Source organism: Lissotriton vulgaris, chromosome 5, assembly GCF_964263255.1.
Source record: "Lissotriton vulgaris chromosome 5, aLisVul1.2, whole genome shotgun sequence".
Classification (NCBI taxonomy): domain Eukaryota; kingdom Metazoa; phylum Chordata; class Amphibia; order Caudata; family Salamandridae; genus Lissotriton; species Lissotriton vulgaris.
The window spans coordinates 1,401,842,245-1,401,866,308 of NC_141693.1; the positions used below are offsets into that span (position 1 = coordinate 1,401,842,245).

At 47.0% G+C, this 24,064-nt stretch overlaps 1 protein-coding gene across 1 annotated transcript in view; it reads right to left on the minus strand.

Annotated features, from left to right (window-relative positions):
- CTTNBP2NL (CTTNBP2 N-terminal like) overlaps positions 1-24,064 on the minus strand; it is a 238,603-nt gene that overhangs the window by 14,801 nt on the left and 199,738 nt on the right. Inside the window, exon 4 of the mRNA XM_086923348.1 lies at positions 14,115-14,222. Coding sequence (XP_086779474.1) covers positions 14,115-14,222 — 108 coding nt within the window. The remainder of the gene's footprint in view (positions 1-14,114; positions 14,223-24,064) is intronic.

A 24,064-nucleotide genomic window follows, 5' to 3' on the forward strand; every position in this document is an offset into this window, starting at 1 on the left:
CACACGCAACCTAAAGGAGATACTTAACAAAAAAGTTGAGAAAAAGATGCAAACTATCGGGGTACTCTCCCCTGTGTAAACTGTGGAAACTGCAATGTCATCATCAAGGGGAATCAGATCCCCACTCAACTAAAGGCACTCAAGTGAAATTAAGAGTGACAGCGACATGCAATAGTACTAATGTCATATATATGTTGAAATGTACCTGCAGATATGCTTAGGTGGGGAAAACGGAGAGAAAAATTAAAGTGCGTTTAACAGAACACAATAGTAATATCCGAACGAAAATTCCTAAATCTACTGTGGCCATTCACTTTAACTCACAGAATCATAACACAAGCCAGTTAAGATTCTTGGTACTAGAGCGTGTACCTATCCTTCCAGGAAAAGACAATACACAACATTTGTTACAAAGAGAAATCTACTGGATAAATCATCTCAACACCGCGACCCCAAAGGGACTCTATGAACGAGTAGACTTAAGTTGTTTTTTATAATCTTTATTCACCCATGACTCGCAGAACTATACACTGTACAATTCTTTCATATATTCATTCTGATGAAGATCATCAGTCAAGCACCATTTACTAACACTAAGTTCACACATTCCACTCTTCGTCACATTTTATTAGACCATCTTGATCACATTGATGGAATAGGTTTTTACTAGGGAGATGTTTTTCACCACATTTAGTCTTGAGAATCACTGAATCCGACATTTATGGTAATTATGGCACACCTCGCTCGCCTCGAACTTTCATATTTCCATTTGACATTTTTCACCCCTCTCGTTGATTCTTTCTTCTTGAATTTCACTTGGAGACTGTTTTCTACAGTCTGATTACCCTTTCTAGACCTGCGACACGATCATGTGACCCGGAACTTCCGGTTTATACACCGTTCATATCAGGGCTTTAAGTGGGCCGGGCCTCAAGGGGTCTGAGCACCGGGAGTTTTTTAAAAGAGGCCTCGAAACGGGTCTCTATCGGTCTCTGTTTTGAGCCCTGGCACAGGCGGTCTGTTTTTTTTCCAGACTGCAGAGACAGCAGTTTACTGTCACTGCAGTCCGGAAAAAAGTGCCAGGGCGCAAAACAGCCAGATAGACACCCGTTTCGAGACAACAAGCACATGGATGTGCGCTGCCCACACTGCTCACTTCTCACTAATGGAGAAGTTACAGCATGACGTCATGCCAGGTGAGCTTTGGGGGGGGGGGGGAAATCCTTTAGAGAGAGAGTCATTTTCTCTCTGGATTTCCCTTCTCTTTCTGAAACGCAAGAGCAGCAACATTGTGGTGGGATCACCAGGGCTTTAATTGGAAGCTTTTTCAATATTATATGTAACAAGATATAGTTGCAGCTTATTTATCTTATGCAACTAATAACCATTGACAAAGCCAATAGTCCTTACTTGTTGTAGGTATGATGTTACTTGTATCACATATCTGGATGCAATGACAGAAACAAAGCAAAATACAAGTTGGGCGGCACACTATAACTAAACACAGATTTTCAGCGCAAGTGTTTAAAAGCAACGCCCCTAATTAGTGGCCACGCCCCTTTGAGAAACCCCCCAGTTTTCTCATCCCACTTAAAGCCCTGATTCATATCAAAGCCGGTTTCCCGGGCCATGAAGAAAACCACGGGTGCAAATTCTTTCACAACCTACACATAGGTAAGCCATTTCTTCAACCGACAAATCGACATCGTGCTCCATGGAAAATACGGGTGAACAAACTCAGTCTTGTCCCTACAGGCTGTGTACCGCTCGGGAGACAGCTTGGAAATGAGCATCCATTGTATTAAAAATTCTGTAAGTCCGTTTGAAACCTAACGCACCGTGACATTCACTTTCTGTCAACACTCCCCAATTTCACCAGCTGTTTTTTGCAGGCACCTATTCACTCACCTTGATTCACCCGTCATTATGAACAATTTCCTCACCGTGACAATCACATATTTTTCTAAGTACGCACGTTTGAGATTTAAAAGTGCAACGCACCGTCCCCTGCACGAGTCTTTACCGTTAAGGACACTTTGCACTGTAAGCATTCTTGCGGGTTGCACAGCCACAGTTTATTTACAATACGTGACAACGGCGTCGTTGACTGCATGTTTGTCACGCATCATAGAGACACTTGCTCTGGACTATTAAACACCCATAAATCATTCACTTTGTTTTAAGCTCTTCCGCTGGAACTTGATAATGGTTACTATTTTTTGGGCATTGTATGAAGCATGGTTATCCTCTGTGTAATTTTAAATCACTCTTACCAATTTTGCGATCCTTTATGTACTTGTTGTATTATGCTGAATGTTAACTCTGTGTTCTCAGAAAAAGACCCCTTACGAAGGGCAAAGCTCGCAATGTATTGGGCAGAGCACAAGAATTTTGTATAAATACATGGACATTACTGAAGGAAGTAGTATTTCATGAACAAGCACCTAAAAAAAGAAGAATACAAATATTTGAAGAATCTCATGAGTTGAACTTTATTGAGAGTGCGACTTGGAGACGTTCCCCCATCCGGGGACAGCGCTAGTTAACTATGTTAGTCGAGTTGCACAGAGATTCTGCTACAACAGGCTGTCTTTACACTTTGTAGCCTATAACTGATTAAGGATATTGCAAATATTTTTAAGAGTGAAGATTACCACTCTAAATGTTGCTACACTTGTCATCAATCTTAATAATGGCAAGGTGCAGCAAACAGAGATATATCGATCTATTAATTGACATTTATTCTATTGTTTGATAAATAGTATATTGAAGACCGATATTTCCCAAAAAACAGTGGCAGTGACTAGGAAATCAGTAGACAAACATTTAAATTAATACCAATATTCAAAGATTTAAAAATCAAATTATTCTTTCATCTGCAAAACATTCTGCCCACACATTTAGATGTAAACCTATCATCCACATTATTTAGCGTTTTCTTTCAGGATACTCTTTAAGCAAGAAGTGTGCATACATCCTATGTGGTAATACTTGTGCCCTCTTTGAACATTTTTTATTTTAATAATTTCAATGGACGCTTTTGTACAAATTAAATTAGCATTCAAAACTAAATGCATGAAACTTGTAAGTTTACCACACCACAAAACTAATATCTATGGATAAGCTTTATCTAAGCAACCTGTTCAGAGATGGCAGTTTCTGAAGTCACAAATATCCTCCAGCTACACATTACCTGATGACCTGTGAATCTGGTCAAAATCTACAGTTTCATTTCTGTACATGGGGAAAATTATACAAAAGATCCAGCCGCTTTTTAATCAGCCACAAGAAGAAGCAAGGAAACAGTCTGAATAGGTTGTTCACTATTTACTAGCATTTTACGAAAATTAGCATTCTGCAGAACAGTTTAAAAGTATTTTGAAGAAAACTACAGGGTCCATAAAGAATACGTTACTTACCTTCAGTACAGCCTTATCTGGTAGAGACTAGATCTAGTCACAGATTTCTTACCGTAGAAATATCCCCAGGCACTACACAGGATCTAGAAATATTTCTACAGTGAAAGCTGCAACCCTCTGGAATGCGCTCCCCTTGGAAATCCGCCTCTTGGATGATTTAATATCCTTTCGTAGGGCCCTGAAAACCTTCTTGTTTTAATGTTCCCTGTTTTAAGTGTTCTGCTTTTTTGTTGCTGGATTTAGTGTTATGTTGTGTCTACCTTTCCCTGCGCCAGGACGCTCCTTCGCTGGAGCAGCTGTGCGCATTAAAAATGTAACTAACATAACATAACATAACATAACACAGTACCTCTGCATGTCGGTAGAGGGCGCCAGATTAGTCCACATGATGTTGTCCATCGGATATGATGTCGTCAGAGTCCATATGCCCTCCCCTGACACGCTTTGACGTCAATTTTTCTGCTACTACTTTCCTTGCTAAAACGCAGAGCCACATATAGGAACTGCCATTGAAACAGTATGCCCAAAAAAGTATCCTCTTTTTGAAAAACGTGTATATTAAGTATCTTTGGTTAGTTCGCGCCTCTTCGATTTATATATATAGTGTGGTATATGGCTTTCTTTTCTTCAATGAAAAGCACAAAGGTGCATGGAAAGAAACTGGAAGAAAAGGGAGAACCAGTTTGCAGACAGGAAAGGGTGGGTCAGTTGGTTAGGAATCTCCGGCTAAACGTAGTCTCTATCAGATAAGGCGTTACTGAAGGTAAGTAACTTACTTCAACTGATAGAGACATATAGCTGCAGATTTCTTACCTTAGAATAGAAACCCAAGCCATACCATCCCGGAAGTGGGTCTGCGAACAGATTCCTGGAAATTCCCAGACTATGCTACCTGGTCTGCATAAGAAAAGAGAGAGACCGCCTGCCAGGAAGGGAAGGGTGGAAGAAAGCATCCCACTAGTAAAATCGGGGAGAACACTGTACAGAACCAAACCCGCAACCATGCAAGACATTGGAGAAAAAGTATGGCAGAAGAAAAAGACAAAAAAGAAGAACACTCCATGCAAACAAAGCAATACAACACCCCCACGAAGGGCCACCAGACCAAGCGACCGAGGAGAAGGGCTCAGGACTACAGCTAAAAATATCAGGCCAAACTCCCATTCATAGAAGTATGCAAGGCAGAGGACTCCACCAAAAGCTGATAAAGGATTGCGATCAATAGCAACAATCATGGCAATAGACCACGTCAGGCAGAGGGAACACTTAGCGAGAGAAAAGGCCCTCAGGGACTGTACAGCGTAGAATCATGAGAAAAGAAGGTTTGAAATAGAGGCATATTATGTATGAACATAAACATACATACAATTCACACTGTAGAAATAATAATAGCCTAAGAAGGGTACAAACAACAACCACAACAGTGGCCATGGGCTGAAGGTGAGACAATGGCAAACTGGAAACCAGCCATATGGCCCCGTCTAGAGAGGGTGAGGCAGAAGAACACACCCCAGAAAACTAAGGTAGCAGACAGAAACAGCACTACAGACAAAACGGTATGATTAGGCAGTCGATAGACAATCGAAAAGAAAACCACAGGGTAGAAACAACCCCACTAGAATAGAGAAAGAAAACAACAATGGAGGACTGGCAAAGGGGTACCACGACAGACTCGCCAACACCTGGGAGACCAATGCCAGAAATTAAAGTCCAAACAAAGGGCCAGTGTAAAGAAGAGAAGGAACAGATAGCTAGGCAGTGCCCGCAGCTTAGTAGGCAGGAAGGCCAGAAGCAAAGGCCAGCTGTGCCCGGCCAACAAGCCAGAGAACAACTTGGGTGAGGATCTTGACGCTACGGAAGACCAAACTCGGTAGCACATTGGTACAAGGGAAACGAGGAATAACTGCAACTGCACTCGCAAGAAATTGAGGAGTCTCACTGGAAAGAATCCTAGGGAAGCACAAACCTCCAACAAACCAACCTGGAGTGGACAGGCAAGAAGCCCACGTCCGAGAGGAACGGAAGAGGAACATACTCCATGTACCCACAAAAAGGGGAGAAGGTATACACCAGAAGAACAGTCTGGTCAGTAACGGATTGTCGGGTTTGCCACGGGGGTGTAATGGAAACGGCTCCAATCACAGCTTCACGCACGGCAGAAGCAGAGAGAAAACAGATCACTCAGAGGCATTGAAGAGGCAGGTTGGCTGAGTTGGCCCCTCATGCCAGATACAGACAAGGAATGGCTACAAAGAACCTAAGAAAGAAAAGGAGTGGACAGGAGCCTGTGTCACCTGTGTATGGAGAACTTGCACAAGAAGTGCCAACACCTGAAGAGAGAAAGAAGGGACACTACTCAGGGCAGACCCAGACAAAATACCGTAGGCCAAGAATGATGCCACCTCCCTTGCATCTGCCAGGAAAAATGGGCCTAAACAGAGTGGAGGACACCTGTGCCCAATCTGCTGACTTGCATCAGTGCAGCAAGCAAGGCAAATGGAGATAAAGACACGTCCCAGAGAGAATAATCCAGGACCACGAACTGTCATCGACAGGTTAGAATTCAGAAAGAAAATACCTGCTTGGGCCAGGCACCATTCCGATGGCAGGCAGAAGGACAAGTGAAAAGAAGAGCCAACTGGCACAGCCCTATAACAGTCCACGTAGAAGGGAATACTACAGGAAACAATTCCCAGCCCAAATGAGTACAGGGTGCAAAGAAGACGGAATGGTAAGCAAATACTAAGATGTTGCTACACTCAGAGTAGCCCGAAAATGAAATAAAGTGGAGTCAGCTTGAGAGCCAAACAGATATTGACCGTCAAAAGGCAATTCCACCAAGGCGGACTGAACAGTCTTAGAAAAAACAGATACGTAGCCAGGCACGTCGGTGAAGAGCTATCAAAAGGGCCATGGCCCGTTCAACAGAATCTGTGGTATCCCTGAAACAGTGAATCAGTAAACTAGCTGCCTGACAACCGCCCACTATCAGCTGAGAAAAAGTGTCCCAAGAGTCATCAGGGACAGAAGGGAGAAGGCGCAAGACTGAATGCCACAGCACAAGAGAAAAACAACTCAAAACACAAGCGTGTCAGGGGACTAAGGCAGATCTAGTAGTAAAAAAGATATACTGACCCAAAGCATAGAGACCTGTCTGGAAGAGCATCAGGCACGGCCCTGATGTTGGGGGAGGCTATAGCCGCCTGAAACACAAAACTGTGGGAAGTAGGCTGATGGGAAAGGCATTGGGGGTCTTCAGGGGCAGGATGGTGTCTATGGGCTATAGACCGGTCCACAGATACCCTTGAGATGGGTTTATCCCAAGTTCCCAATAGAATATCAAAGAGGGTCTTACTGAAGGGAAGTGCAGGCTCAGGACTCAGCTGGCCCTGTTGGAGCACCCCAAATAGGGGATTAATTGCCATTTCTACAGAAGGAAATTGCAGCCCCAGAACTAGGTCAACTCTTCTCAAAAGCTGAGCAATATTTGAGCTAGCCTCCGAAGCGAGGCAAGGCGGTGAAAGCAGGCCAGAAGATGGGAAAGAATCAAGGCCAATAGCTTCAACTAGGCCAGGTACACATTAAAACTCAGGAGGAGGAGGCTCAATCATGTGATGACCTACATCAATACTGATATGCCAAGGAAAAAAGAGCAGGGGGCTCTTCTGACAGTGGAGGAAGGGAGCCCGAAGAGGACTGATTCACCGACTCCAGGCACCAAGACAGTGACACTTCGACAAAGGGGCAATCAGTGTCAGAAGTGGCCGATCCAACACAGGCATCACAGGTAGGAAACACAAAGGGCTGTGCACCGGAGCCGAGACTGAGTCAGTCACGGATTCAGAGGACACCGCTGACACAAAGGGAGAACCCCGTTGGTTTGGAGTCAGTTGAGGCCACACAAACCTCCCCGGGCCAAGAAGAGCACAAGAGGGATGTTAAGAGCCAAAAATAGCAAGTAGGGAGAAATAGTATTCGCTCATCTGAGCCAAAGTCACCCCGGTGTTGGGAAATACTGGAAGGCGGGGCCCAGCTTCTCACTCCGACTCAGAGGAATAGAAGGCGCATCATGGGGAACGCATGCACGCGGTGAAGTAGGGGAAGGCCAAGGCACCGACCGCCAACAGCGTGACTTACCAAGCGACCATGAGGACAAAGGACTCCAGGAGCTGGCCATTGAGCAGTCCTCAGAGGAAGATGACCGCAAACAGCAAGGGACCACCAACCACCGCATCACCAAAAGTGTCATGTGTCGCTCCTGCAACACTGAAGACTGAAGCTGAAGACACGAGGTGCATAGTTCTGAGTCAGGGTGCACGCCTAGACACCACATACAAATAGAATGAGGGTGCGGGGGTCGACATCTTAGATCCCAGGACACCAAAGATATCCAGGAAAAAAACACCCTTTCGCCGAGAATGACGAGGTAGGCAAAGATGGCCAGAGGTACCACTCTCCAGATCACGGTGGAAGTGCGGAACGTAAGAAACTCAAGTAAGTGCATCAGGGGATGGCTTATAAGGACTCAGACAACGCCATATCGGTGGACAACGTCGTGCTGAGTCGTCTGGCGCCCTCAACAGATATGCAGAGGTACTGCTGTAGATATATTTCCGGACCCAGTCTAGTGCCTGCGGATAATTCTAAGGTAAGGAATCTGCAGTTAGTCATCTCAGTCAGATATATTATATCACCTAAAAAAAGAATGTAATCTGTCGCTGGTTTATTAGGAGGTCTTCACTTTTTACCAAGTATGGAAACGAATATGCTACTTACCAGTATGCATCTGTTCTTGGCATGTAGGGCTGCTGACATTCATATCTGTGCATAGATCGCCGTCTAGTGTTGGGTCCGGATGATTGCACATTCTTGTCCTGGAAGAGTCTTCGAAGTATCACGAGATAGGTGGCTCCTTCCCTGGACTACAGTGCGCATGGGCATCGACTCCATCCTCAGATTGTTTTTAGCCATTGTGGCCAAGATGGAGTGAAACTCAGTGAATGATGACCATGCTAGAAATATGTGTGAATTCTGCAGCTGCTACAGGCGCCGGGGAGGAGGGCGGGCGATATGAATGTCAGCAGCCCTACATGCCAAGAACAGATGCATACTGGTAAGTAGCATATTCGGTTCGAGGCATGTGGGCTGCTGAATTCATATCTGTGCATAGAATACATAGCAGTCCCTCCATTAGCGGTGGCCGCCCGTGCCAGCTGCAGCAGTTTGGAAAAGTGTTTTGAGAACAGCCTGCCCTACAGCTGCCTGCTGTTTGGAGTGCACATCAACACAATAATGCTTTGTAAATGTGTGTGTGGTAGACTATGTGGCTGCTCTACATATGTCTTCCAAAGGAATGTTTCCAAGGAATGCCATAGAGGCCCTCAACTTTCTGGTGGAGTGGGCCCTTGGTGGAATGGTGAGGGTACGTTTTGCTTTCAGATAGCAGATCTGGATACATTTAACGATCCACCTAGCAATACCAGCCTTGGAAATAGGGTTACCTTTGTGGTGCGGTGCAAATGCGACAAAGAGTTGCTTAGTCTTCCTAAAATCCTTGGTCCTATCGATGTAATACATCAGGGCCCTCTTGACGTCAAGGGTGTGGAGCATTCTCTCCGCCAATGACTCAGGATTTTGGAAGAAAACAGGTAATTCAATTGTTTGGTTGATAAGGAATTGAGACACAACTTTGGGTAGAAATTTAGGGTTAGTGCGAAGCACCACCCTGTTAGAATGAATTTGAATAAATGGCTCTTGGATAGTTAGGGCTTGTAATTCACTAACTCTGTGTAGCGATGTAATCGCTATGAGGAAAGCCACTTTCCACGTCAAGAACTGAATCTCACAGGAATGCAGTGGCTCAAAGGGAGGACCCATCAGCCGGGTGAGGACCACATTGAGGTTCCACTCCGGAGCTGGTGGAGTCCGCGGAGGAATGACTCGTTTGAGTCCTTCCAGAAAAGCCTTAATGGCAGGCACCCTGAAAAGGGAGAGGTGCTGCCTATTCTGGAGATAAGCGGCCATCGCAGATAGATGTATGCGAAGGGAAGCATAGGCCAGATTACATTTGTACAGATGGAAAAGGTAACAGACGATATTCTGAATAGAAGCATCTAGCAGGTTAATATTATGGTCTGCACAATAAACGACAAACCGCTTCCATTTTGCCGCATAGCATGCTCTGGTGGTGGGCTTCCTCGCCTCCAGAATGATGTCCATACAGTCGGAAAGCAAGTGCAGATAGCCAAACTCTAGGACTTCAGGAGCCAGATCGCCAGGTTGAGCTGTTGCGGATCTGGATGCTGAATGTCGCCATGGCTCTGCGTCAGAAGGCTGGGTGTGAGACGTAACCTCTGATGCGGTACAACGGATAGTTCCAGAAACGTGGTGTACCATGGTTGGCGAGCCCACGTTGGAGCAACCAGGATGAGAGGCATCGAGTGCTGCCTGAGCTTGCGTGCCACCAGCGGTATCAGGGGTGCTGGGGGAAAAGCGTACGCAAATTTGCCTGACCAGTTCATCCATATCGCATTGCCCTGGGACTGTGGGTGTGGGAACCTGGCGGCGAAGCTTTGGCATTTTGCGTTCTACCTTGTGGCGAAGAGGTCGATCTCTGGATGACCCCACCTTTGGAAATACGGTTGGAGTACTGATGGATGTATCTCCCACTCGTGCATTTGGTGGCTGTGCCTGCTGAGCAGGTCCGCCATCTGATTGTCCTTGCCCGGGAGGTGTTGTGCCATGAGGAAGATGTTCCTCTGAATGGCCCACTTCCGCATGCTCTGAGCCAGATGAGACAGCTGCGGAGAGTGTGTTCCTCCCTGCTTCTGAATGTAGTACATTGCCGTCATGTTGTCCGTCCGGATCAACACGACCTTGTTGCACAGATGTACTTTGAAGGCTTTTAGTGCCATGAAGATCGCCATCAGTTCTAGAACATTGATGTGCATCCTCCTCTGCTGTTGCGTCCATAGTCCCTGCACAGTGTAATGGAGTACATGAGCTCCCCATCCCTGGAGAGAAGCATCCGTCGTTAGGATGATCTGTGGCACAGGCTCCTGGTACGGTCGGCCCTTGCAAAGGTTTAGTGGATTCCACCAATGCAGAGAGTTGTATGCCCGACCGCTCACCAACACTAGGTCTTTGAACTGCCCGTGAGCCTGAGTCCACTGACGTGCCAAGCACTCCTGAAGCGGACGCATATGTAGCCTCGCGTGCGGGACTATGGAAATGTAGGAGGCCATCATGCCTATCAACTGCATGAACACTCTTGCTGGAAGCGAGTGTTGAAGTCTGAATTTTTGTATCAGCGATTGAATGCTGCTGCCTTTCACTGAATTCGGCTGTGCTGTGGCCGCCAGAGTGTTTATGGTCGCGCCCAGATACTGCCGTACGTGGGCGGGCTGAAGGTGGGATTTTGGGTAATTCAGTGAGAATCCCAAATCGTGTAGGAGGTGAATGGTGTGGGACATGTGGGCGGCGCACTGCTGGGCTGACTTCGCTTGTATGAGCCAGTCGTCCAGATAGGGGTAGACGTGGATGTTCCGTCTCCTGAGATGCGCCGCCACTGTCGCCAGGCACTTTGTGAACACCCTGGGTGCCGTGGTGACACCGAAAGGCAAAACCTTGAACTGGTAGTGCTGGTTTTGGATGGTGAATCTGAGGTATTTCCTTGTGAAGGGTGCAGTGGAATGTGAAAGTACGCATCCTTTAGGTCTTAAGTTGCGAGAAAATCCCCCTGCCTGAGCAAAGGGAGCACTTGCTGCAGGGTCAGCATATGGAAGTGCTCCGACAGGATGTAGTAGTTGAGTGGCCTGAGGTCCAGGATGGGCCCGAGAGACCCGTCCTTCTTTGGAATCAAGAAGTACAGGGAGTATACCCCTGTGCCTCTTTCTGGCATAGGCACGAGCTCTATTGCCCCTTTTTGCAGCATGACGGTGACCTCCTGCTGCAATAAGTGCAAGTACTCGTCCGACATAGGACGGTGCCTTGGGGGCATGTTGGGTGGAGTGGATGTTAACTCCAGACAATAACCGTGTTGGATAAGTTTTCTGACCCACCTGTCCGTGGTGATGGACTTCCAGACGGGCAGGAACTGCTGGAGTCTCCCCCCGACCGGTGTTGTGTGGTCGGGGGGCAGTGACAAGGCTTCACTGTTTGCTGGTGGCAGAGGACCTGGAGTTGTTGTTGCCACGTCCTCTGCCCTTGGCGCTGTTGCCACGATATCCACCTCGACTCTTGTTGGCGTAAGTAGTCTGGGTGTTGCCTTTGTAGTATTGCGTGGACTGTGAAAGCTGACCCCTGGAGACGCCTCTAGTGCTGGAGCGACGAAAGGACCCACCCCGAAACTGCTGGGACTGTAAGGCACCCATGGATTTAGCAGTGTCAGTGTCCTTTTTCATTTTTTCTAGGGTGGTGTCAACCTCCGGGCCAAACAGGTGATCTGGGTTAACCGTTTGGTTCAGGATGGTGGTTTGGATGTCTGGCTTAAAACCAGAGATTCTCTGCCAGGCATGTCTCCGAAGCATAACACTGGTGTTTATAGCTCTGGCCGCGGTATCAGCTGCGTCCAGAGCGCACTTAATGGAAGCGTTAGAGATTAGCTTCCCTTCTTGAATCAGCATCTCAACCCCTTCCTTGTATTGATCAGGCAGGTGTTGCAACAGGGTCTCTAGTGTATCGGAGTGCGCCCTGTCATAGCGCGCTAGAAGCGCCTGTCTGTTAGAGATGCGCCATATGTTGGCTGCCTGTGCTGCTACCCTCTTCCCCGAAGCCTCAAAGACCCTGGATTCTTTGTCTGGGGGAGGAGCATCACCCGTAGTCTGAGAATTAGCCCTCTTCCGGGCATTCGAGAGGACAAGGGAGTCCAGAGGCAACTGTTCTTTAATGTAGGTAGGATCAGTAGGCGCCGACCTGTATTTTTTGTCAATCCTAGGGTTTATCACCCTCGCCCTAGTTGGTTCTTTAAAGATCTCAGCAGCATGCTTTAAAACACCTTTTAGCATAGGCAGAGTTTTTACAGTCTTTTCTGACACTGAAAAAGTGTCAAAGAGGAAATCCACATCCACAGGATCAGCATGCAGCTGGACATTGTGATTGGCAGCGGCCCGTTCAATGAGGGCATTGAAAGCAGCAGAGTCTTCTGTAGGTGAAGTCTTTGCAGAAAAGAGTTGAGGGTCTTGTCCTGAATGAGGATCCCCAGGGTCACCACCAGCTGCCCAGGGCTCATTGGTATCCTCAGGGTCTGTATAGACTGGATAACTGTATTCATCCTCTTCATCTCCCTCACCAGCGTCCACATCGGAGTAAGTGGGCGACACATCATGAGTCTGTGGTGAAAGGGGTTCCACCAAGACCGGAGAGCAAGCAGAGTACTTCTTCTTGCCGGCGTCGACCGTCCTCGGCGCCGACGCGCCAGTATCGACCACCTTCACTTTAGTCTTTGGCGCGGCAGACTTCGTCTCGACGCCCTTGACTTGGCCTTTCGGCTCGACAGCCATCTTCGGCGCCGAAGCCTCCGAAGTTATTGATCCGACCAAAGGGATGCGCACTTTCGGTTTCGATGTTTGCACCTGCGCAGTATCTGGCGTCGAGACCGTAGGTTTCACTTTCGGTTTCGTTTTGCCAGGGAGTGGCTCGGTAACAATGTCCGTGGCCGGGCCTGAAGGCGGGCCGTGGAACCCATATCGAGGTCTTGGGTAAGGCCCGAAGGCGATCCCTCGACCTGGGCCTTATGAATAGGCACGGCCCCAGAGTCAGTTTGAGGAAGCTCCTCGTCCGAGCTATCCTCCATGGCCCCGAGGGCACCGTCGTCGTCTCCTACCTCCTCGACGACTTCTTTGCTTTCGAACACCTCAGCATCAGCGTCGTAGTCTTCTTCGACGTCCGACGCTGTATTTGATTCCGAGACGTCCTGGATATATTCTTCCTCGACATCCCCAGCATCGAAAATGTCGGCAGGCGCCGAAGCAGATTGCTGGGCCTCCAGGCACGCAGCACGTCGAAGCTTGAGTGTCTTCTTGGACCTGAAGCGTGAACAGGCCATACACTTGGCCTCATCGTGGTCCGGCGACAGACACTTGTTGCACACCGGATGGACGTCGATGTGGGGGTACTTCGAGTTACAGACCGGACATCTCTTGAATGGACTTCGGTCCATGATGGATGGTCGATAAGTCAAGACGTCGACTAGGCCTTCCGCGCCGAGAGCACGCGGAAGTACAGAAACCGGCTCGGAGCCGAGCTAGAAGAAGTAAAGCCGAACGCAAGACAATACCGACGTATAGCCTAAAGACCTTTTGGTCTCAAGAAAGTTTTTCTATCGATTCCGACAAGAGGGAATTAAAGACATCCGAACCCAATGGCGGAAAAAAACAATCTGAGGATGGAGTCAATGCCCATGCGCACTGTAGTCAGGGAAGGAGCCACCTATCTCGTGATACTTCGAAGACTCTTCCAGGACAACAATGTGCAATCATCCGGACCCAACACTAGGCGGCGATCTATGCGCAGATATGAATTCAGCAGCCCACATGCCTCGAACTGTGATGGTTATGCTATTTTCTGTACAGCAGCCATAAGGGGCGGTAGTAAAATAAAATGAAGTTCAGAATTTCTCTCAGCATCTATGATTGAACTTCCTGGACATTACTCACACCAATGTACCATTAATTTCAATAGTTTGCAAATATGTACCTGCTGGATAAGCCGCTCACGTTCCTTCTCTAACATGTATGTGACATCATCACCCTCTGCTGTATCTTGAGCATGCTTCTGCCTTTCATCCTCCAGATCCTTGATAACCTGGGAGTCAAGAAAAGAAAATAGATTGACAGAACTATAGCTGTATATCTTGGCATCGTCCCAAAACGTTAAGAGATCTTAGTACGATATGCACCATATTTGAATACAAACTAAGCAATATGCTATGCCAATTTATACTGAAATTACACTTGCTTGGCATTTTTACACTGTCAGCCCTCAAAAGAAATACATTCTGTTTATCCAACTCTTATGTGAGCAAATGTATCCAGGATTTGTTTTAATTAAGCGCTTTTTATTTTAACATCACCCTCATGACTGGAGACAGGTTTACGCTTGGGTGTCATCAGCATATAGGGAAAAGGCTATACAACGTGCACTAAAGCTAAGGCCCTTGAGCGCATGGTGCTGCCATAGCATGCACGAAATCAGTTCCATACAAATGGTAAATAATATTGGGGAAAGGGACATCCAGACCATGTGCTGCATTGAATGGCAATTGGAAGGGTAACTAAGGGGTTTAATCGTATTTAGCCACAGGGAAGGTATAGAGTAGCTTTACCCATATAATAAAAGTGCAACTTAGTGCCATACTGCTGTATTAAGTAGGGCCATTCTATAGAATCACACGCAATTGAGGAACCTAAAAGCATCACTGAGGCCTCTAGCTCCAGGTTGAGGCAACGTAATAAGGCAAACATCGTGCAAACTTTATAAGAGGTATAAGTATACCACTGGTATAAGTCAAAAATCTTAGCAAAGCTTTATAGTAGGCATCATAGGAGAAAGCCTACTCGCCAAGACCTTTCCTAAAATGGTATTAGCATTATTTATAAGTGGTAAAGGCTCACAGTAACTGCAACTGGCAGGATCCTTATCGGACTTTAGCAATGTGATCAGGAAGACTTTACACAGGATACTCAGGAGGGAGGCTGCATTTATCAATGTTTAACGTGTAAAAACGCAACTAAGTGAAGAGATCTAAACACCAACCCTTTTTGACACCTAAAAATAAAATAAAAATGTACACAGGTTTGACTGATCATGGTCTACGATGTCTTACCCCACTGGCAGGGTTCCACCTTATTGCATGGGACTGCAGGATCACTGCACAATTCCGGAATTAAGTTGTATCACTGACAGGATTGTCAGTTAGGAGAGTAGGCTGGTATATCCTAGCCTGTATACCTGGCCAAATACACAGACTAAGGGTTGTTGGGCACACATGTAAATGTATTGACAAGCACTAATACCTGCCAAAAGAAATACAACTGCAAAGTGTATCCTATTTTCCCGCCCCCTTTTTAGGTCCAGCCTAGCGCTGCAGTGCGCATGCGATGCTCGCTCTGCGAGGCATGCTGTAGTAGAGTATGCTGTGGAAGCCTCGCCCACTCTCCTTGGCTGGTGTCATTGTCCTTGGTAAATGCTGGCTTCTGATCCATTATGAGGCTTGTTCGTGCCACCTTGTTATTGCCTTGTCTCCATTTGTTACCTCCCATAAGGACTGGACCTTTTACTTCGCTCGTTACACGGGATGCTTTAGTTAGTCTGAGAGCACTATTTTCTTTAATAAATAATGTGGGACAATGGTGTCACTTGAATTTGCAGCGCGTCCACAGAGCATTCAGGGGACAATGGCGGGCGCGCAATGTGCGCTTTCCATTTAATAGTGGCTGCCAATAGTGAAGTATCGCTGGAGTGTGCTCGGAAAAATGAGTGCAAGCCTACACAAACAGGCTGGCTGCTCAATTAGTCATGTCACCGAGACTCGTGAGGTCCGCTCAGAGCCTTCATCCGCTCACGGGAAATGGCCGTGGAGCGCCCCCATTGTGGGAGCCAGGGACATTCCGCTGCCAAGATTACTGCACCACTCGCCAGTCACTTATTGCCATGGAAACCGGTATAATCCACTTTCTCCCCCCGCTTTTGATTGGAGACACCATAGACTCCTGGTTGGTCAAGAAGTTTACGGAGCAGCGCAGCAGCTGCCATCAGAGGAGAATTTATCACCAGGTAAGAAGCCTATAGTCTACTGATCCCCCTTGTGATTACATTGTATTTAGAATTTAGACCCGGGGCGGGGAGAGTAAATGCCCTCTGCAAATAAATAAACATTTGAGAGGCATCTGAAGTGTGGTCCAGCGGTTGAACAGGCAACTTTGGAAATCAGAGATCAGAGTATGAAGAAATGTTACTTCTCGTGACACAAACTACAAAATCTGAGCTTTTTAGCACATCACTTTATCTCCAATTGATCGTCCACCCCTAATGCCGTAACGGGGAGGGCTTAGATTGACGAGGATGAATCTATCTTCATTCATCCACTCCTTCATCTAAAACATTTCAAAATGTTCAAGTGTTTTTTACAATTACCACAATTTATGCTAGGTTATGCTGGCTTTGTACCGGTCTCTAGGCGGGGGAGAGTTCCAAGCATCCACATACGTACATTCATATAACTGTTTAGCCTATTTTAGTGTAGTTTTTCTATGGCACTCTTCTACCCCTTGACGGGGTCACAAAGTTCACTACAGTAGGCCAAATGAGGCAGCTCTCTTGTGTATGGTTGGGAGAAGTGGTTGATTGAGAAGTGGGCTAGGCGTGGCTTGTAGTTACTTGTTAGCTGAAACTAGGGCCAAGTCCATCGCTTTAGATATATTTATCTTCATGTGCCTCTCCCTCTCCCCTTTCACAACACTGCCTGAAGGCCCCTTGCTTTCCCTTAACCCGTTCCGTGCTCGCATCGGCCAACGTGAGTACTACCTTGAGGGTGCTGCGCACGACCGTTGGCCGATGCAGCCCCGCCCGCGCAATAGAATGCCCGCACCACGGCAGAATGTCCGCAGCAGTAAACGGGTTCATCTCTCCATACATCACCCTCACCCCTCCTACCTCCCACCACACCACTCTTCCAAGTGCACTGCTTGTTTTCTCATTTGTTAAATTTAAGCTTAATTTGCACTGCAGTGACTACATTTAATTTGTTTCTTTGTTTACTGCTCCTGTTTAGAGTGCCTGTTTTACAACTTTCATTTCATCTCATGTTTATGAACGCTAAGCATATTGAGAGTGCGTTTTACAACCTTCATGTCATGTTTACTGCAGCATGCAACAGCACACATTTCTTTCACTTTGTTGCTGCTTTACATCCCATCAATACTTTTTTACAGTTACCTATTAGCTGAAACAACATCCCTCACTTTATCATCCTTTGCCTCCTCCACACTCTCCCACAACACTGCTCACAGGCCCATTGCCTTCCTTTAATCTCCCCCTGCATCCACCTCACCACCCCTCCGAGGCCAAGTGTCCTGTGTTCATACAGTGTTTATGTTGTGAAGGGCCGGGGCCTCTGCTCTTTCCCCGAATATCTTCTGTGCTGTACATGCCTTCCTCTGACCTCGCCCTTCACCTCCATCTGTGCTTTTGCAATAACTTAATGGAAGCTACTTTCTAATTATAATAGGCAACATCTGTTTGATTTCACAGTAAGATTATTGAATATCGTATCATTTACCGTGCTCACACTGGGTAAGCAGTTTAAAAGGATTGCTAAATTGTTTTTTTTGTCAGAAGTTTAAAATATCTTCAATATCGCATTAAAATGGTAGAATATTTTCACATGTGCACGTTGTTTTTGCGTAAAATCTGTGTTAGACCTGGCATCATTAGCGTGAGTCTCCCTTCCATTTTGACGGATTGGCTTCTCTGTTTTTTATATGTTTTTGCTGGTTATATGCTTTGGGCACTGTGCCACTGCTATTCAGTGCCACAGTGCAAGTGATCCCTATGTTAAATTGAGGTACTAATTAGTGATTCCATGATTGTGATATTTGATTTACTTGTCAGACCCTAGTACAGTGCCCCATGTGTGCCCAGGGCTTGTAAATCAAATGCTGCTGGTGGGCTTGCACCACCCACAGAGGCAGCTTGTAAAATGTGTCTCAGGCCTGCAAGGCCTGTGTGCAGTCTAGCACTGCCATGTCGACCTGGCAAAGTGCACCCCCTTGCCAGTCCCTAAACCTTCCTTTTGCTTCACATCAGTCACCCCTATGGTAGGTCTAAGGGCAGTGTGCATTGTAAGTATAAGGTAGGACATGCTCTGGTGTGTGTACCATGTCCTAATAGTGAATTGCAGCAATTTTAGTTTTTACCTACTGCAGGCTACCTGTTCCACATAGGCCAGAATGGGCAGTTAGGTTATTACATTCTTATAATCCTAACTGACTCAGGGAACATGGTAGAAAATAGAATTTAGTTGGCCTGAACGCAGAATGATAAAATACATATTTTAGTAAAGTTGGTTTTAACATTCTGTGTTTGAAAATACCACTTTTAGAAAGAAGGTATTTTCTTGCCTAATTGTCCAGGCCGGCCTCTGCTAGGTTGTGTATTCCTTGTATGGGTTTGTGAGTGGCAGGGCTGGGGAATTCCAGGAGACAGGCTGGGGTAGCCCAGTGGTGAATGGAGAGATTTGCATCTAGATGGGAGGTAGGAGTTGCACCTGGGACCTGAATAGGGCTGGCCTTCCCGCTACAATGCAAGCTCCACCTCCTGTGGTGTGTCAGATGTCTCTGCCCTGCACTGTGAAAGGGGAGAAGGAATCATGTCAACAAAGTGCTCCAGAGCTGTGCCTTCCCTCCCCTGTGCTGGCTCCACCTCCTGTGGGGCAGCTGATATCTCTGCCCTGCACAGTGAAAGGAAGGAAGGAGTCATGTAAACAAAGTGCTCAGGAACTGGTTTGGACTAGGCAGAGAGAGAGAACAAAGGATTTGGGGGTGTAAATATTGGGACCCAGTCCCAAGAACTTTAGATCACTTCTGGAACAAGAAACCTTTTGCCAAGGAGAAGAACCAAGGAAGCTGCAGGAGTTTGACTGCCCCTCTGCCAGTGTGCTGTTTACTGGGTTGGCCTGCAGTGGTTGCTTCATTGCCAAGTAAAGGAGAAGGAACTTTTTAGGACTTTCATTATCTAAACAATATTCTCCAAGGGCTTGAACTGTGCTTGCCTCCTACTGAAGTCTCAGAGACAAAAGACTTCATCTTCAGATCCCCCCTGAATTTCCTTGCTGGGAATTCTAACTGTCGCTGGGAGCTGGAAGGGCAACTCAACGAGAAGAAGCGTGTCGCCGCCACAGCTGAAATCGTCGCACCGCCGGAGAAGTGTGTCACCGCCGCATCTCCCAGAAAGCGTGTCTTCGTCGAAAGCTGCCTGCTGTCGCATCACCGGAGAAGCGTGACGCCACTGAGAGAGTCGCCATCGCATCACCGGAGAAGCGTGTCGCATGGCCTGTTGCGGCTCCGAAGTACAGAGTCGTCGCAAGGCTGCCAGGGCGCCTACACATCGTCATCGCAGCGTCATCGTATCGTCGCATCAAGGGCACCATCTTCTCGCATCGCACTAGGATCATCGCGGAGCCATTTTGCACATCACAACCGGACCGTAAGCCGAGAATCTACGCATCAATCCCGCAACGTTAAGGATCACAACGCATTCCCTACTCTGCGAAAGCATTGATGCACGACTCATCATTTCCCCCGGATCACGGAACCGACGCATCTCCCCTTTTGCAAGCCTTTTGTTCATTTTGCGTTACACATCCAGGTACTTTGTTGAGAACTTTCTCGCATTTATCATCAACTTGAATGAAGTAACTTTTACCATCTTTAAGTCAACTTTAAGTACAGTATTGTGAATTTTTGTCGTTTGTGGTCTTGTGTTAAGTCTATATCAAGAATACTTATTTTTATAAAACCTCTGTGGTGTCCATCTGTAGTGTTTTCACCGTATTACTGTGTATATTCACAAATGCTTTACACACTTCCTCTGAGATAAGCTTGTCTGCTCGTGCCAAGCTACCAAGGGGGTGAAGCAGGGGTTACTAAGGAGTGTAATCCTTTATCCTGACTTAGAAGTAAGGGCCCCTATTTGGACAAAGGTGAATACCATTGCCAACTAGAGATCCCGAGATCTAACAATCTGTGACTGTGTTCATTTGCACTTAACTTGCATTTGCGGACAGATGTCCTCATATGTCAGCATCAGTAATTTGGATAATTTTCAACAAAGTGTGTGGATGTTGTATAATTTGGATGTTTCAGTGTGTGCATCTGTTGTGTTTGTAAAAGCATGTACATTCTATGTGTCCCTGCCTCCATCCTGTGCATGCAACCAGCATGTCTTTGTATTGGACACCTATATGAAATGAAATGAAATTTGATTTATAAAGCGCATGGCTGCCCCAGAGCGTCCCAGCGCTAACAAAAGAAATAGAACAAAGACCAAACTGAGGAGGGTACTGTTACTTAAAGGTCCTTGGGGAAAAAGAAATGTTTTAAGGGACTTTCGAAACTTAAGATAACGGCGTTCAGTACGGATCCGACTGGGGAGAGAATTCCAATTTTTTGCCGCATTTACCGTAAAACGGCGTCCCCCTGTGCGTGCCTTCCTAACTCTAGGAACTTTGGCTAGGTTTACGAGGTCCGACCGGAGAGCCTGGGAAGCTTTATAGGGGCAGATCAAGCTTCTAAGAATTGGGGGGTCCTTTGCCCAGATGCACCTTATGGGTGATACATAGCGATTTGAAGATAACTCTTTCGCGAATTGGCAGCCAGTGAAGAGCTCTCAAAGCTGGTCTGGCCGAAGATCTTCTTGAGGCCCCCGAGAGCATCCTAGCTGCTGCGTTCTGCACCCGTTGTAGGATATTAATGGTGGCTTCAGGGGCCGCTAAGAACAGGGCGTTACTATAATCCAGTCTGGATAATATTAACCCCTGGATCAGTAGTTTCCTGGACTGGAGAGGCAAAAGAGAAAAAACTTTCCGCACTGATTGAAGCAGGTCAGAGCACGACTTTGTGCCTGCGTCTTAAAGGTTAGATCAGGCTCAAACCACACCCCCAAGCTTTTGATTTTTTCTTTTGATGCGGGCAACTCGCCCATGCAGGAGGGCCAAGAGGCTTTGGGGAAGGATGTGAGATGATGGCCCAGGAGCATGATCTCAGTTTTCGCTCCATTAAGTTTGAGCCGCGAACTGGTCATCCAGGAGAATATTCCGGAAAGGCAAGCAGAAAGATTATCCAGACATCCCTCTTGTTGGGTTAGCGAGACGACTAATTGGGTGTCATCCGCATAGATGATTGTTTTGATTTCAAAGGGAGCCACCACCTCCTTCAGTGGGGCCATATATATGTTAAACAAAGTAGGGCTCAACGAAGAGCCTTGAGGGACTCCACACTGGAGGGGGGTAGACTTAGACAGGGCACCGCCTTCCCAAATCCTAAACGATCGTTTATTTAAAAAGGATTCCAGCCATTTCAGGACCATTCCTGTTATGCCCAATCTGGTGAGACGGCGAGTTAATATTTCATGGTCCACCGTATCGAATGCTGCACTTAAATCCAGGAGGACCACGACTGCGGATCCTCCTGAATCTAAGATACACCTTGCCTCCTCTGCTACCACTATCAGGGCAGTGTCCGTGCCCTGTCCCGGGCGAAAACCCGTTTGGGAGTTACTCAACAGCCCATTGTTTTCAAGGAACCCCGAAAACTGCTGGTTGACCATTTTTTCAGCAATTTTGCCCAGGCCGGGTAACAGCGAGATAGGGCGGAAATTGGCCAGGTCCGACGGGTTAAGCCCCGTTTTTTTTAAAAGCGTTTTGACTCTGGCCTGCTTCCAATTAGGAGGCACAACCCCACAAGAAAATTAGGCGTTTAGAAGCTCCGTTGCTAAAGGGGCAATAGTATCTGCGATCCGTTTGAGGATGTACAAGGGCGCAGGGTCAGACGAGGAACCACTTTTCAAAGCAGATAGGGCTTTACAGAAGTCCTCCCTGGTAGTGCAACTGAAAGAGTCCAGCAGAGAGCCAGAAGTAGGTGCCAGGTGAGTGTCGCCACCAGGAATAGCAACATTCTGTGGGAGACTATCAAGAATTCTTTGTATCTTGGAATCAAAGAAATCCGCTAGCTGATTACATCTTGCTTCAGTGCATTCCTGGGTGATTACTGGCGAAGGGACCTTAAAAAGTTGTTTGACTATTTTAAAAGTTTCTTTCAAGGAATTAGATGACAAATTAATTTTATTCTCAAAAAAAGCCACCTGAGCTTTTTTCAGGGAGGTTTTATAGAGTCTCAGGGCAGATCGATAGGCCTCTTTGTTATTAACCGCCCAATCTTTCCTCCATCAGCGTTCCAATTTTTTGCACATTTTTCTGAGATCTCTAAGCTCTACAGTGTACCATGGTGATTTAAAAGTGCTACTCTTCTTTGTGACCGTTTTGAGAGGTAATACCGCATCCAAGGAGTTGTTAAGCCAATTGCGAAAGCTAATATCTGCCACCAGAGGATCTGATTCAGTTGAAGGGGTAGTTTGTTCCAGTGTTAGTGTCAGCTTTTCCAGGGAGAGCTTGGACCAGGCTCCCTCTAGAGTGCGAGGAACAGCTGCACGTCTCCCCTCTGTACAGGTTTTCCAGAAAAATGGCACTAAGAAATGATCAGACCATGGTACAGGAAGTGGGGGGGTCGTCTTAAGCTGACTACTATTTGAGAATATAGGGTCTAAAAGGTGACCTTTAACGTGAGTGGCCTCTTTATTCATAAGTTGCAACTCGAAGGATTTAAGGTCAGAACAAAGATCTGTGGCAGCTTTATCGTTCGGGTCATCGAAATGTAGATCCCAGAATCAAAAAATTTGAGGATAGAACAGCTGCAGCTAAAGTGGTGTCCAGTAAAGACCCTGTAAACTGCCTAATACAGCCCGGAGGGCGGTAAATAAGAAGTCCTGAGAGGGAATTGTTGGGCGTTATTTGAATATTGAACCGGACGCTCTCTGAGTCTGATATATCACAGTTTTCAATTCTGCAGGTAAGTTTATCTTTGTAGACTATGGCAAGTCCACCTCCTTTCCCTTGTTGTCTATGCTGACACTAGATAAGAAATCCCTCCGGCAGGGCAGCAGCGATATCAAACTCAGAATTTGGGGATAGCCACGTCTCAGTTAAAAACAGGTCGTCGAGATTACCTTCTTGGATCATAAGGTTGATCTCTACTGCGTACTTCGGTAGGGATCTACAATTCAGGAGTGCCATACCGAGATCCCTGTAGACCTCCTTACCAGTTTCCCTAGGTAAGATGGAATTAGGACAAAGCCCAGACGGGCTTGCCTCTGGCGTGCCTACGGCGCGCCATCGGCGCGCCCGCCCGCTGCGCGGATGGGAAATGACATTCATTTTATAGCGCCCGGGCCGCCACTCGCCCGGCCACTAGTGCGCTGACCCAGCCTTTCACCCCAAGATGGCGGCCAAAGTCGTCGCCCCCGGGGAAGCTACCTGTAACCGAGCAGAGCCCTAAATCTGCCCTCGGTTTGCCCTGCAAGGAGTAATTAAGATGCCCAAATGATCAGGGAGCAAAGTCAGGTACAAATAAAATGCAGTGCAAACATACAAAAAGTGATTTTGAAAGCCTCGCAGCCTCTCGGCAGGGGAAAGCAGGTAAGGTATGGATAGGTCCTAACTCCCGGCTTCCGCCTCGGGAGCACTCTGTTCTAAGTAGGTTGCGCTAAATTATTAATTCTATTTATAGAGCCCGGGCCGTCACTCGCCCGACCACTAGTGCGCTGACCCAGCCTTTCGCCCCAAGATGGTGGCCAAAGTCGTTGCCCCCCGGGGAAGCTACCTGTAACCGAGCAGAGCCCTAAATCGGCCCTCGGTTTGCCCAGCAAGAAGTAATTAAGATGCCTAAATTATCAGGGAGCAAAGTCAGGTACAAATAAAATGCAGTGCAAACATACAAAAAGTGATTTTAAAATCCTCGCAGCCTCTCGGCAGGGGAAAGCAGATAAGGTTTGGATAGGTCCTAACTCCCGGCTTCCGCCTCAGGAGCACTCTG